Source organism: Lolium rigidum, chromosome 3, assembly GCF_022539505.1.
Source record: "Lolium rigidum isolate FL_2022 chromosome 3, APGP_CSIRO_Lrig_0.1, whole genome shotgun sequence".
In the NCBI taxonomy this organism is placed as follows: domain Eukaryota; kingdom Viridiplantae; phylum Streptophyta; class Magnoliopsida; order Poales; family Poaceae; genus Lolium; species Lolium rigidum.
In genome coordinates, this window is record NC_061510.1 from 308,111,863 (window position 1) to 308,127,482 (window position 15,620).

At 46.4% G+C, this 15,620-nt stretch overlaps 1 protein-coding gene across 1 annotated transcript; it reads right to left on the bottom strand.

The window, feature by feature from the left end:
• Positions 1-7,194: 7,194 nt before the first annotated feature.
• LOC124699828 (T-complex protein 1 subunit delta-like) lies at positions 7,195-8,838 on the bottom strand. The gene has a single exon (XM_047232062.1). It carries the CDS (start codon positions 8,836-8,838, stop codon positions 7,243-7,245), a length of 1,596 nt encoding a protein of 531 aa, XP_047088018.1. The 3' UTR covers positions 7,195-7,242.
• Between the last annotated feature and the right edge of the window lie 6,782 nt (positions 8,839-15,620).

The following is a 15,620-nucleotide window of genomic DNA, read 5'->3' on the forward strand; positions in this document are numbered from 1 at the left end:
GAAGAGATGGAAGCCGCTGTGCAAGGAGAAATGGAGGGAGACAATTGGAGCTACCCCAGATCGGATGGTGCTGAAGAAGTGAAGAATTGCTGTGAAGATGGTCGGGCCCGGGACTCCGGAAGTTCGTGGTGAAGCTAGGATGAATATCTGACAAAAATGAAAGGAAAAAAGAAGTTTGACAAGTCAAGAAAAAGGTGGAGTGGTGTCCCCTGTTAGATGTAGAACTTGGGTGTCTGTTATGCGTTGAGGTTGTATGCTTGAGGTGTAAGCGGGTACTCTCTCGGAGGTCGAGTGTAAGGGTTAAAACTGCAAAACAGACTTGACTTTGTAGTTTCGTTTCTTATGAAATGGAATTGGGCGAGAGCGCCTTTCCGATCTCGTATTCGATAGTTTTCAGTGGACTTTCGAAAAGAAAGTGGTGGGAGGCTCAAGTGAGGCTTGATAAGGCAATGGGTGTGCGCGATATCTGTTGGCTGAGACATCAGATCATATCCCGATTTTGATGAAGTGGGAGCCTAGCAATTAGGGACATGCAAGACCGGATTTAAGGATAAAGATGGAGTACAATTAATGTTCCCATAACCCATTATGTGAGCTGAAGAGCCATAGCTATACGTAACTTATCCCTTCTAGAACAAGGGGTATATGATGAAAATTTCTTAGATGAGCCTGTCATGTCTTTTGTAGCCCCTGAATCAATTATCTAGGATGTTAAAAAAATATTCATACCTTTCCCAAAATGAGCATCAGAGGTAGTTCCAATAGGACCTTCTATAGTATTCACGATAAGTTTTCCCTTAAATTCTTCAAGTGCTTGTCCTGTTATATCAAAGCGTTCTCCCTCCGATAATAATGTAAGATGAGCTCGATCTGGCCTTCTTGTATTACTACCACCACTAGTGAATCTGTTAAAAAAAATTGGTTGCCACCCAGGGCAACCAACTAGATCAAAACAACTCTTCTTCAAATGGCCTGGTGTAGTAGAATCTAATATCATTTGCTTGTTGATTTCTTGAAGTACCAGGAGACAGAACTTGGTTCACAGAAGATTTTTTTAGATAAAGAGAATATATTAATATCAAAAGGTACCAATTACACCCAGCCTCTGCAACAACACCGCACCCTAGTGGCAGTACGGATGCACACAGCAAAAAAAAAAGTTAAGAAAACTAAGAAATAAAAGTCCCGCTAGAGCCTTCTAGCCCTAGCGACAGCAATACAACCACCACCGTGACAACACCTAAAGTACAGACTCTCCAAAAGCAACGCCTCCAAGAAGGGAACATTGACCAGCGCCGTTGTCGCCCGATCTAAGGTCTAGGTTTTCACCCTGAAGATAGTCCCCACTCTCAAAACAATGCATCCAACAAGATCATTGCCAGGCATAACCAGTTAAGGCCAAACCTTGGGTTTTCACCATAGAGGTAAGACTCTGAACTTCCCCTGTGATGCCGCCCCCACATGCATACCACTGCAGAGCCCGAAATGCCAAGCAGATCCCTCAGCATCACGGAGACTCGAACCTCCTTTAGCCAGTCCACCAATCCGGTCTTGATGATATTCCTTCTTCTGACTTCACCATGGACCAAAAAGTCACCTGATGTCAACACAGAATAAAGCTTCGCGCCGCTCCCTCCGGAACCAAACGGTCGGCATAAATACATGGGTGCGCGCGATCGAATACCACCCGATCCAGCAAACTCCAGGCAAAAGATGCACTGATAACGCAGCTCTGCCATAATTTGCTTGTGGAGTGTCATCGGCATACCCTTTCGGACTGGTCGGCAGCCGCCCGCCGATCCAGGTTGATGTGTTTTGGTGCAAGTAGAAGTAGTAGCTATTGTTTGAATTCTCTTTGATGAATTTGTTGTTCCGTGAGATTTTACATAGTGAGCTCCCCTCATCCTATGCAGCTGAGGTTGTCGCTCTAATGAGCAGGTGGAGACAGAAAATAATGGAGCTATGTGATGCCGGGCTTTGAGCCAAAGAGGCATTATCAATTTTCCTTGGCAAGAGAAATTAATACCTACAACAGATTAATTGACAACTAAAATGAAAGCTTCAAATAATATCGAATAGTCTCAAATAATAATAATTAAAGTTGCCATGTACATGATGACACACCGTTTGAGTCTCGACCCTCAAGCAAACTGCATTAACGCCATCAAAATCCTAGCGTTGCTCAAATTTCAAGCTGTTTTCTTGCTCTTGAATTTGTTTGCGCACAAGATGTACACGACATAGTCCAGAAAGCTGAGCCCCGCAAGCAGGCAGAAGAAGTAATCAAGATGCCCTTCATTCAGATGGTCAGGAATCCATCCATGATTTCCTCCAATTATCTCTGCTTCCATAATCCATTCCCCAAGCCTTATACCATGAGCCAGGTTCCATTCAATAAACCAATGGATTGCTAAATATTTCTAAGTAACAACATTATAGGCAGCTGGAACGTCGATTTTCCATAGAAAAGAAGTATTCCTTAGAAGCAACCCATGCTTGCTGCTATCTAGTTACAAACCAGTCAGAATTTGCAGATTAGCTGCTCATCAAGTGCGGGTCGAACTTAGGGTTTACATAAAATTTGCTGGAATGAAATGATGCAGGAAAAATGCTGATGAAATAGCAGCTATTCTGCAATCTTCAGATTCTTATTTGGCCTGCCTCTTATTCTGTTGGATAAATTGACTACAGTTTAGGAAATGTAAATGTCTGATTTTGAAACTATTTGCAATCACTTTCAGAGAACATAATTGCTAAAAAGAAACTGCATTGCTCCCGCTATGTATAGAATTTTTTTTCTATCTATAGAAAACTGAAATTGGTCGATCACAACTTTCCCTATAGTCTCGTAGAAATAGAAGGCAGAAGACACAAGTACAATTCGAAGGCAGGTAACTACTGTATCAAGTGAAGAACAAGTCGCTTACATTGAAGAACTGAACTGCATATCCAATGAAATGCTTGCTGCTATCTAATTACAAACCAGTCAGAATTTGCAACCGAACGTACAAGAAGTCTGGTTATCTGACAATGTAGACAGGGAGGCTATCTCACAATGGCAAATGCAATAGAGTAGCTAGCTAGGTTGCTGTTAGTGCGCCCGCAGAAAGAAGGAAGGCATGGGGAGCATGGTCGGATCCGGCGAGGCGTAGAAGTTCGGCCCGGCGAACGCGGCCTGCTGCATCCTGGCCATGTCCTTGTGTGCCGCGGCCGTCATCGTCTGTTCGATCTGAGGCAGGTTGCCCTTCTCCTCTGGGCGATGCTTCTTGTGCAAGTCCCAGAGCTCGGCCGAGGACGCGCGGCTAGCCGGGCGCTTGTTGATGCCATCCTGCAGGCGGCCACGATCTGTCGTTGGCGATGTCCTGTTCGAGGTCTTGAGCTTCTTGCTGTCCCACCGGTCGACGGAGTCAGCTCGTCCGGGGCTCCCGCCGCTCTCCGACGATGACGACGACGATGTAGCACCCCCGCGAATCTCGTATTTCTTGTTTGCATCCCACCTGTCGATGGTGTCAGCGCGGCTGGGGCTCCCACCGCTTTTAGACGACGACGACGACGGTATGGTGCTGCAGGGGTTCTTGTATTTCTTGATCGCGTCCCACCTCTGGACGAAGTCCGCGCGGCCGGGCATGGTTGAAAGCGCCAACAGCGCAGCCACGACAGACGGCGTCGGCAGCAGCGGAAGCATCTTGCTCCTTGGCGGTGTGGGGAGGATCGGCACCATCTCGGTTCTCGGTGGCGTCGGGAGCAGCGGCGGAAGGAGAGAAGCAGCTGCTGCCATTGCCATGGATGCTTGCAGATCAGCTGTCAAAAGAAACCGGTCGATGAGGAGGACACCGGGAACGTCAAAAGCTGGGGCAAGCGCACGGTCGGAGACGAGGGAAACCAAGCAAAGAATTGATGGCTCCATGTGGAACGCCGTCGAGCGCCTATTATAGTACTGGCACGACACAAGGAGTTCGGAGTCGATCCTTAGGCGAAGTCGGAGTGAGCACTGGAGTACTGGACACGGAAACTAGAAACCGATCAATCGAGTAGCGCTTGGAACTGGAATCGGTTTCGGTTTGGAATGTACGCGGCACGCTGGACTACGGCTGCCGGCACAAGGCAGGAGGAAATGAGGAATAGCTCGTCGTGTCGGCTTCAGCCACAACGACCACACCACTCAGGCGAGTGGCGACACCGACGTCGGCAGAAGCACCACGGGAGTCGCGTTCTACTTGGCGACAGCTTGGTCTCGTGGCCTTCGCAGAAGCATGGAGTGGTGGTGGCCATCTCTTCCTGCGAGGCGGAGTATCATGGTTGCAGCAGCAGCTACAGCATGCCATGCCAGGGGTCTGGCTGAACAGGCTCATCGGCAAGGAGCAGCCAACGTTCAAGCTGTTTATAGACACCAAGTCCGCCATAGCCCATAGGTTTATACAAGAACCTAGTGCAGCATGGTCATAGCAAGCACATCGACACGAAGCTTCACGCCTTCACTACATGCGCGAGCGAATTGAAGCTAGAGATGGATGTCGCTCATGTGGGCACTCATAAACTGCTCGCAGACATTCTGACCAAAGCTCTCGGACGAACCAAATTCGTCGAGCTGCGTCGGAGAATTGGAGTTTGGGAATATCGCCATCAAGCAGCAGTTTTGAGGGGGGGATAGGAGAAACAGGAGAGAGAAAAAAGAGAGAGAGGGAATGAAAACGAAAGAGAGTAAGATATAAAATGCTCCTCAATCAGATCGAGCAGAGCTATAAAATAGCTAACCTATCCAAAACGACCAAGGCCTAACTGAATCTGAAACGCTACGGTGCAAACGACACCTTCAGGTTTAGGTTTATTTGCTACTAGAAACTATCGACTAGGTGCAAAGCTGCCGCAGAGTTTGAACAACAGATTGCAAAGTCAGACACTTACAAGTTTCTTTTTTTTCCTTTTTTTTCTCATTTTCCTTCTCATCCCTGTTTAGCGGATCCCAGTTTCCGGTAGCCCGAGTCATGCTCGGAGATAAAGAGAGAAAAATCTCAACGAACAAAACAGTCGAACAAGGCGTATGTAGAATGCTCATGTAGCCTCTATAATTAGAAACTGGAGGTGAGTTTTTACAGGCTCATCTGAACTATCTTTCGAGGCCTGTTTTAGGCAGTCTGCTAGTAATCCGTCCTTTGGAGGTTTTTTACAATTTGCTTTTATGATGTGTGCATTAGGTTGTGGGAGGTGGTGGACATGGTAGAAACGGACGCCACTAGGCCTGACCACATCCGATGGAAAGGATCGTCCTCGGGAGAGCACGAGATGGAGCATGAGCACACCAGTGTGGAAGTCCTTTGCTCCTGTCAAATGCAATTTTTTTTGCATAGCTAGCATGCAATACAGACTATGGACCTTGGATCGGAGGGCGAGGCATGATTTACAAACCAGTCGGAGCCCATATGCATGATTTACAAACCAGTCGGAGCCCATTCTGCAGGAGGAGGATAACGTGGACCATATTCTCACCCAATGCCCATATGCGAGGCAGTTCTGGTTCAGTGTCCTGAACAGCGCCAACATGGACATTTCGGAGCCAGGAATGAACTCCAACGTGCCTGGAAAGATGGTGGATTGAGGCCTAGGAAGCGAGTGAGGAAACTTGAGAGGAGGTGGTTTGACACTATGACCATCGTCATGGCCTGGACACTATGGAAACAAAGGAATGGTAGGGTATTTGGGATGTGCGGGAGCAGAAGAACCCCACCCAGATCCTGGTGGCCATCAGGGAAGAGTTTCATATGTGGGAGTTAGCAAAGAGAGAAGGGAGTTTAGAGATAGTGCGAGAGTAGGCTTTAGGCGGAGGGAGGGACAGGAGGATGTGAGTGGGTGCAAGCTCTGATGTCTGTATCAGTTGTTGTCTGTTGTAATTTGTTATGCTTCTTCTTCTATAAAGATAAAGCACGCGCGAAAAAAAAGGATCTGTGCACATTGTTCATTTTATTTTGCGTATATATTACTAGTCGTTGATCTGACGGTTTTCTTGAACATGTATGGATTACCTCTTCTGTTGAATGTCTGCACTGATTTTTAATATTGTAGAAAAATAACTGATGCAAGATACCAATATCTTTAACAGGCATCAAAACCACAAACTCATTATAAACAGATCAAGAGCAAGGTTCACAAATAAAATTCTAAAACCTAAATAGCATCAAGCAAGAGAGAACCAGAGAGGCCCCTAGCGGACTAAGTGCAAAGCTGCAGCAGAGTTTGCACAACAGTATGCAAAGTCAGACACTAAATGTTCGTGTCATGTGGGGCCCGCATGCTAGTCTGATACAAGTTTCTTTTCTCCTTTTTTTCACATTTTCCTTCTCATCCCTGTTTAATCCCCATTGTGCTGCCGCAGACATGAGCGCAATTGCGTGGTCATCCGGGTTCGAGGCTGACCTCATAACATGGTCTAGTGGATCCCAGATTCCGATTAGCAGCATCATGTCAGCAGGGGATGGTCGGAGTGGAGGTGGCATGAGTCACTCGGAGGCGAAGAGACAAAAATCTCAACGAACAAAACAAGTCGAAGAAGGCATCTGTAAAATGTTCATGTAGCCTCTATAATTAGAAGCTGGAGGTGAGTTTTTACAGGCTCATCTAAACTATCTTTAGAGGACTGTTTTAGGCAGCCTGCTAGAGCTGTTCCCTAGCCGTCCTCTAAATTGGAGATTTCTTTACAAGCAATGTGCTTTTAGGATGTGTGCACTCTGTTCATTTTATTTTGTGTTTATATTAATAGTCATGTAAACCAACCCCCTACAGCGAAATAAGCACAAGGAAAGAGCAATAGGCCAGACCATCCTACAAAAACGAAACGGTCCCTTCGTAACCAGTCATCCATAGTATCAAATAGATCATTTTCTTCTTTAGGAACTCTACCAAGGGCATTGATCTGATGGTTTTCTTGAACATGTATAAATTACCTCTTCTGTTGGTTGGGGTGTAGAAAATAAACTGATGCAAGATACCAATATCTTTAGCAGGCATCAAAACCACAAAATCATAATAACAGATCAAGAGCAAGGTTCACAAATAAAATTTTAGCTTTTAGTAACAGAGGTATCAAAACCACAAACTCATAATAAACAGATCAAGAGCAACATTCAGAAATAAAATTCTAACTTCTAGTAAACCTAAAAATAAACTCAAGCCGGACAGAACTAAACCCCACCACACAGAAGTTCAGAACAATAATGCAATCCAGAAGGGATAATCCTCCATACGACCTTACCTTACAGTCACAATATCATCAATCTTCAAGATCATTCTAACACACTCACAGGCCAGCGTGATGGCGCTGGTGCTGACCATCAACGGCTGCACGACATTCTCCTCCAGGATGTTTGTGATCTGGCCTTTCCTCACATTGATGCCGGTGTTCTTCTCACCCTTGGCATGACGGTTCCTTAACTCGGTAACAACAGTGATAGGACTGAGCCCTGCATTCTCTGCCAGCGTGTAAGGGATTACCTCGAGCGCATCAGCGAACTCCTTGACGCAGTAACTCTCCATCCCATGGAGCTCCTTGGCCCAAGCAGCCAGCTGCATGGACATCTCAATTTCAGGCGCACCGCCACCAGCGATGAGGAATCTCTTGTTCACCAAGCATCTAATGACACATAGCGCATCATGGAGGCTGCGGTCAGCTTCATCGATAACCAGCTGGTTGGACCCACGGACCAGCACGGTGGCAGTCCTCCCCATGTCCTTGATACCGGTGATCTTCACAATCTTGCCGTCGCCGACAGACACCTCCTCAACAAGATCGGCGTGCCCAAGTTTATCCTCACGGAAATGCTCGATGTTGGCGATGGGCAGGCAGTTGAGAGTCTTGGTGACGAACTCAACCTCGTCCCTCTCCACGTCCTTCACCACCAGAATCTTGGCCTTTGCAAGATAGTGCAGCGACAGATCGGTGACGGCATCGCGCAGAATGCTCTTCTGAATGAGGAGCACGTTGCATCCAGACGCCTTAATCTTCTTGACCATCCCCAAGATGTAGTTGCGCTCTTCGCGGAGGATGCGGTCCATCTGGGCATAGTCTGAGACGATGACGCTCTGCTCGATGTCGGTCTTGGGCGGAGACACCTGAAACTGTATGACGGCGATCTTGGCATTCTCGATCCGAGATGGCCCCCCTGCGGCATGGCTAGCCTTCTTGTCAAAGATGAGGCCGCGGACAAGCTCAGTATCATCGACGGTGCCGCCAAGCTTCTTGACAATGCGGATGCCGCGGAGATCGAGGAGTTCTGGGTGGGCGGGATCAACCACAGAGAGCGCAGCGTCAACAGCGAGGGGGGCGAGGAGGCTGGAGTACTGGGAGACGACCTTGGAGTTGAGCGCTGTGGATGCAGATTTGACGAGGGAGTCCCTGTCGGAGAGCTCGAAGGGGATGGCCATGCCCTCGAGGACCTCGACGGCGCGGGCGGCGAGGCGGTGGAGGGAGTCGGCGACGGCCGTGGGGTGCGCGCCGGCTGCAATGAGGCACTGCGCGCGGCGAAGCAAGGATCCGGCGAGGACGACGACGCTGGTGGTGCCGTCGCCAGCGGCGGCGTCCTGGGAGCGGGACACGTCGGCGAGCATGCGGGCGGCTGGCTGGAGAAGGGCCATGAGGGAGACGATGGTGGCGCCGTCGTTGGTGATGGTGACCTCGTTATCCCCGGAGGAGATCATCTTGTCCATGCCGCGCGGTCCGAGGGAGGTGCGCACCGCGTCGGCAACGGCGCACGAGGCGGCGATGTTGACGCCGCGGACGTCGTCGCGGCGCTTAGTGTCGGTGTAGGTCTCCGTCTTGCGGAACGGCGTGGCGGCGACGGCGGCCATGGCGGCGGATCGCGAGGAGTGGAGGAAGGTGCTAGGTTTTTTTCTGATTGGCAATGGAGGAAAGGTGCCAGTTCAGGCAAGGTGAGGTGGGCAACCCGAGAAACAAAATGGTCAGCTGGGCCGATTGGTAGTGCATTGCAGTCCTATGGGCCAAACACGTACGGCAGGGTGCAGGAAAAAAAAAAAGCACAGAACCCTATTTGAAGCTTCACCCGTGCGCACCCTAGTTCATTTCTAGGGGTGTAAACGGATAGAATAATTTCCATGTTGAAATTGGTTTCGAATTCGTTTTAAGGTATTCATATCCGATTTTAAAGAATCCGGTGGATAAGGATATCCGATTCCAAAGTGGTGATCCGAATACGGTATGTGATATGGTATGGCAAATAGCTTGCGGATATGGATTATCCGAAATTTAATTAGGATAATTCGAAGGTTTTAAACCGGATAATCCGATTTTGAGTGAAGAGCCAAGGCCGATCTCACAAGGTTAATAGTTACTGAGTTACCGAATTTATTTGGCGAGCATGTTTGACTCTAAATTCTATCAATGCTTGAGTTTTAGCGTAAATTGTGTCTCTTTTTTCTTAACTACATAAGCTTAAAAGTTTAAATCCCTCTTAAGATTTGTAAAAGCTATATCTATCCACCGACAAGAGCATACATCCGAATACTTTTGTCCCCGGTCCGAGTCCGCTCCATTTTCGATTTGAATCCGCAGTCCTTTATATCTGCATTCGAATCCAAAACCAGTTAATATCCGCTCCGATCCGAATCCGAGAAAAATATGTGATAAAGGATATGGTATGAGCGAAATCCGATCCGATCAGTTTACACCCCTATTCATTTCCATGTCCATGATCTTCCAAACTTAGTCATGTGCTAGTCTAATATTTACATGTTCCATCACTTGAACTTCGAATCAGGACTAGTTTAAAATAACTATTTAAGTACAGAATTACATACAAAGGTAACACACTTGTCAATCAATAAAAATAGTACATTATTTCAGGAACATTCAATATATCATGAGATACGATCATATAATTTCCAAGACTACCTGACAGAGGACATGGCCTTTGACAAAGTTTGGCGATTACACTGTCCGCTCGGCCTACCATCTTGCGAGAACTGAGAAGTTTTACATCGAGCGTAGCAAGAAGGGTGGTGGAGTACAATCTAATAAGCAGGATGAAAGCCTGCTTTGGAAGAAACTTTGGGCGATTAAAGCTCCTAGGAAGATGAAGCTCACAAGACGACATATCCTGGCGTCGCCCCTGTGTGTGTACTGCAATCGGAAGGAGACAGCTTATGACACTTTTTTGTTCTGTCAGTGTGAAGAGGTGTGGCGGGAGATCAAAGAAGTGTATGGCTTCAATCTCAGGCGCAAGGTTTTCACGGACTCAAAGACTTGGGTTTTTTGACTTCCTAGCAAGATCAACTGAACGTGAACAGATGGTGGTGGTGGTGATTTGGCATTTGTGGTTGGCTCGGAATGGTACAAAAAATGGAGAACCAATGAGACACCCACATAGTATTTCCGAAGAATGTAAGGCATATGTCGAGATGATCGAGCTGCATATTTTCAAACCGGATTTCTCTACTAGGCGTGAGACCTGCCAGTCAGTGCCCCGGTGGTCTCCGCCGCTAGAAGGTACGGTTCATATTAATGTTGATGCAGCTCTGTTCTCTTCCTCTCGTCGGATGGGAATTGGCGTCGTGATCAGGAACCACAAAGGAGAATGTTCGGTTGCTTGCAGCGAACTCGTCCAGGAGGTTATGGCGCCTAAAGTCGCTGAAGCATTGGCTCTCCACCGCGCTCTGTCCCTTGCCGGAGAAGAAGCTTTCGACAAGTTGGTGATCGAGTCTGATTGCCTGTCTTTGGTTCAACGAGTCAAGTCCTCAGTGTCGTTGCCTATTCGACCGTGCCTCGAAGGAGGGATCCTCACGAGGGGGAAAAGAAGTAGGGGTCATCGGGCGGAGAGTCCTCGGGACGATGGTACGCGATTTACCCAGCTTCGGAACACCTGCTCGATGACAGGGCCTACTGCTGCTTGTCTGGAATTATCTGGGCGCTTACGCGTTGTTACAATGAGTTGTGGTTGTGCCTCTAGGGCTCCCGGGATCCGGCATAAAGGCGCCAGGATCTAGGATTTACAAGGAGAGTCCTAGCCGGAATACAAGTTGCCTAACTACGGTACATTATCTTGCCGTGTACGTCAAGGATCCGCCTTCCTTACATGTCGTACCGGATCCGGCTACCCCTAATGGGCCAGGCCGGATCCGACTCTAGATTCGGTCGGTGGATCCGGCTCCTTGTTCCTGGGCTGGACTTCATCCATCTTGATCTACAGCAACTGGGCCGCCCGATGGGCCACATGCCACCATCACCATCTATTGGCCACCCGGGCTTGCCGGATCTAGGCACTGTCGATGGTACACCCATGAAATATACGCACAACATTAGCCCCCAGAGTTCTCCGAGATTCACCTTATTGTTCCCGCCTTGCTTGGATCATTCTTGGCTCCGACAATCCTCTCGGTAACACGGGGAAACTTGAAGAACTCCAACTTCACGATTTCTTCCTTTCCAGCAGTCATGCCGAAAAAAACCTTCATCCCGCGGGACTTCGTCCATCGACATCATTTTTACAACGTGTCTCCGGGTTACTCCCCTGCAGAGATAACGGTTGGTCGTTTTTAAATCATCACCCGGAACCTCAAAAAGTTCAAACGGTTCCGTCGATCTTGGCGCCATTTTCAGGTGATTCGAGCGGTAACTTATCCTTTGCCATTTTTACCGCTAGGGTTTTCAACACGTGTCGTTCATCCAACAGCGCAACGCTTGCATTCCGACCACAGGATGTGGAGCACGAATCTCATCCCCAGCCTATAAATATCTCACCACTCACCCTAATCACCCATTCTCCCCCTTTTCACCTCTCTGCAGAGCGCCGCCTCCGAGCTTCCTCCCTCCGCCGCACCGGAGTCTGCCGGAAGATCACCGGAGTCTAGCGCCGCTGCATGGAGTTCATCGAGTTGATGGGTTCATTGCATGGAAAATAAAAATTTCTACCGTGAACATGAACAAAAACCAAGATCCAATCTAGGAAGAAGCAAGATCTAATCTACCAAGATCGAAGCAACTAGATGTATGTGAGACTAACCCTCGAAGATTCCAAAGCCTACGAGATTAGATCTCGTTGTTGATGTAGTCGATCGTCCTGTGCTGCAATCCGGCAGCACTTCCGTACTCGGTCGTGCGTACGGTTTCGATGAAGCCCATCCTCTCTCGTTCCAGCGGGCAGCGGAGGTAAGGTATATCCCCTCGGAATCTCGGCATCACGACGGCGTGGTGGTGGTGGTGGAGAACAAAATCTGCAGAGCTTCGCCAAGCTGGAGCAGATGAGTAGTGGAGGAGAAAGGGCGGCGCCAGGGCTAGGGTTTCAAGGGTGTACGCCCCCGCCCCTCCCCTGTTTATATAGGAGGTAGGTCGGTTTGGGGTGGCCCCCCACGCCCCAAACAGATCTAGGGCCGGCGGCCAAGAGGGGGGAAGTTTTCTTCCCCCCAAGTTGATCCCCTTTAGGGTTTTGGTGAACCCTAGTGGGCTGGCCGACTTGGGCCTTGAGGGGCATGTGCCCCTGGCCCATTAGGGCTAGGATGCACCCCCTCGGCTCATGTTGGCCCCCCTAGGTCGTGGGCCCCATGGTGGACCCCCCCGGAACCTTCTAGAACCTTCTCGATCATCCACCGGAAAAATCATGAACTTTTCCGAAACCTAGAAATCAACTTCCCTTATATGAATCTTATTCTCCGGACCATTCCGGACCTCCTCGTGATGTCCTGGATCCCATCCGAGACTCCGAACAAACTTCGGTCTCCATCTCATATTCCGAATCTACTTATGCGACATCGAACCTTAAGCGCGTCACCCTACGGTTCGTGAACTATGCGGACATGATCGAGACTTAACTCCGACCAATAACCAATAGCTCGACCTGGAGATCCATAATGGCTCCCACACATTCAGTGATAACTTAGTGATTGATTGAACCATTAACATACGATAGTGATTCCCTTTGTCACGCGATATTTTACTTGTCCGAGGTTCGATCATCGGTATCTCCATACCTAGTTCAATCTCGTTACCGACAAGTACTCTTTACTCGTTACCGGTGTATGTCATCTCTTGTGACCTTGTCACATGCTTGCAAGCTAATTAGATGTCATTCCACCGAGAGGGCCCAGAGTATATCTATCCGTCATCGGGATGGACAAACCCACTCTTGATCCATATGCATCAAATCATACTTTCCGAATACTTAATCCCATCTTTATAACCACCCATTTAAGCAGTGGCGTTTGATGTAATCAAAGTACCCTTCCGGTGTAAGTGATTTACCTGATCTCATGGTCAAAGGACTAGGTTACTATGTATCTGAAAGCTTATAGCAAGTTGAACTTGATGACTTGATCTCATGCTATGATTACTATGGGTGTGTATCCATCACATCATTCACCTAATGATATGATCTTGTTATTAATAACATCCAATGTTCATGATCAGGAAACCATGATCATCTATTAATCAACAAGCTAGTTAAACGAGAGGCTTACTAGGGACTCTGGTTGTTTACACAACACACATGTATTAATGTTTCCGGTTAATAAAATTATAGCATGGGGTGTAAACATTTATCATGAACATTAAGACATAACAATAACTAATTTATTATTGCCTCTCGAGCATATCTCCAACAGTCTCCCACTTGCACTAGAGTCAATAATCTAGTTTACATTTGTAAAGATATAACACCTTGGCCTTCTGGTGCTTATCATGTTTTGCTCACGGGAGAGGTTTCAGTCAACGAATCTGACACGCTCAGAAACGTATGTATTTTGCAATTCATTTGCGTCTCCACGCATCACTGCGTTTTCCAAATAAGTCGGCATTATGTTCGGTCTTCTGGTGGAACCTTAATTCCGCGGTCTGAAATATGTCACTAATATTGTCACACACAATATAGCTTCAAATTTCTGACACTATCGGAACTACACCAAGTTCTCAAAGACCTCATCGACTCAAACACTCTCGGTCATTGTCAAAACAATGACATACTCTGCCTTCATTTGTAGAATCCGTCACAATATTTAGAACTCATCTGAATCTAGCATAGACTACTTCTAGCTCATTGTGCTACCTTCCAATGAACACTTAGCCTAACTGAGACTGAAATTTAATTTTTTATATGTGACCAAACTAATATCGGTGCAACGTCTTACGTCGATTTGTTTGTCATTACCTCATACAAAACTATATATCCTTGGCTCTTCCAAAGTACTCAATGATATTCTTACTGTTGTCCAATGATCATTACATGAATCATTCTGGTATATGCTCGTAACACTTTAGAGCACAGGACATCTGATTTTATACATATTATTCGTTATCTAAAATCACTAATGTGTTTTTACTCATTGAGTGTAAAATACACTCAAGTCTTGTTAAACCTTCACATGGACAAGAACACCTTCTTAATGTTTTTACATTGAACTCCTTCAATATTCATTCTATGTACTTTGACTTAAACTTATTATGCGTTTCAATCTATCTTCATAGAGCTTTACGCTAAATATGTTTCAGTCAATATCCTTTTAATCACATCAAGTATATAATTGCATCATTTATAATCAATGATATGTCATCCACATATAGTATTATGACTATGTCTCAGCGCTCCCACTTAATTTCTTGCAGATGTAAGTATCTTCATCGTTTCTGATGAAATCAAAACTCTTTGATTATTTTATCCGGTGAAGATTCCAACTCCGCGATACTCACTTCATCCAATTGAAGTTTGTATACCTATCTAGTATTCCACGGACCAGAAAAACTCTTGGTTGTATCTTGTATGCATCCTTAATACACACTTCTGGTAAGAAATGTATTTTTGCCATCCTACTAACATATATCGAAAAACAAATATGTAGTGATTACTAGAATAATCCACATAGACTATAAACATTGCTACGGAAGATCTAATCTTATCGTAGTCAACTCTTTGAACTTTGTCGTAAACAATTTTTCGACAAGTCGAGCTTTTTCAAGGATATTGCATCCAAGTCCATCAATTTTATAGGACTTTTTACTTTCAAGAAAGTATTCACCTATCTTGGATTTCATGGCACTCAGCCAATTTAACGGAGTTAGGGCCCGTAATAACTTCTTTGTATGTAGTTGGTTCATTATTGTTCAAAATTAATCATTTGTCCACAAATCATTTATTTGATCACAAAGTAAACCATACCTACAAGGTTCAATGGGTATTTCGATCTCCATGACTATAACTCTTTGTAGCCATGGGAGCTATGATCGTCGTTGCCGCTTCCGGAACCATTTCCGATGCTGCGCTACTCTGATCATCATGCTTAGGTTCATAAACCTTATCAAGTTCCATTGTCCTCCCACTCAAATACTTCGCTAGAAACAATTTCTTGGAAATAAGTAAGGAACATCGACAAACAGTTTTGTCTTTGACTCCATAGTGGAAAGAATTCCCAATCAATTCTCTGGGATAACCAACAAAGACATTCATCTGATTTTGGTTGTAAACTTATTTACTTATGCTACGCATACCAAAATTTAAGAAAAGACTATTAGGGTTTATACCCATGCCAAAACTCGTATGGTGTCATTTCAACGGTTTATGATGACGCTCTATTTAGTGTAAAAGCGGTAGTCTCTAAAGCATAATCCACAAAAATATAATGGCATCATTTTA

Coding starts and splice junctions, on each gene's coding strand:
- LOC124699828 (XM_047232062.1), bottom strand. CDS start 8,838: ATGGCCGCCGTCGCCGCCACGCCGTTCCGCAAGACGGAGACCTACACC.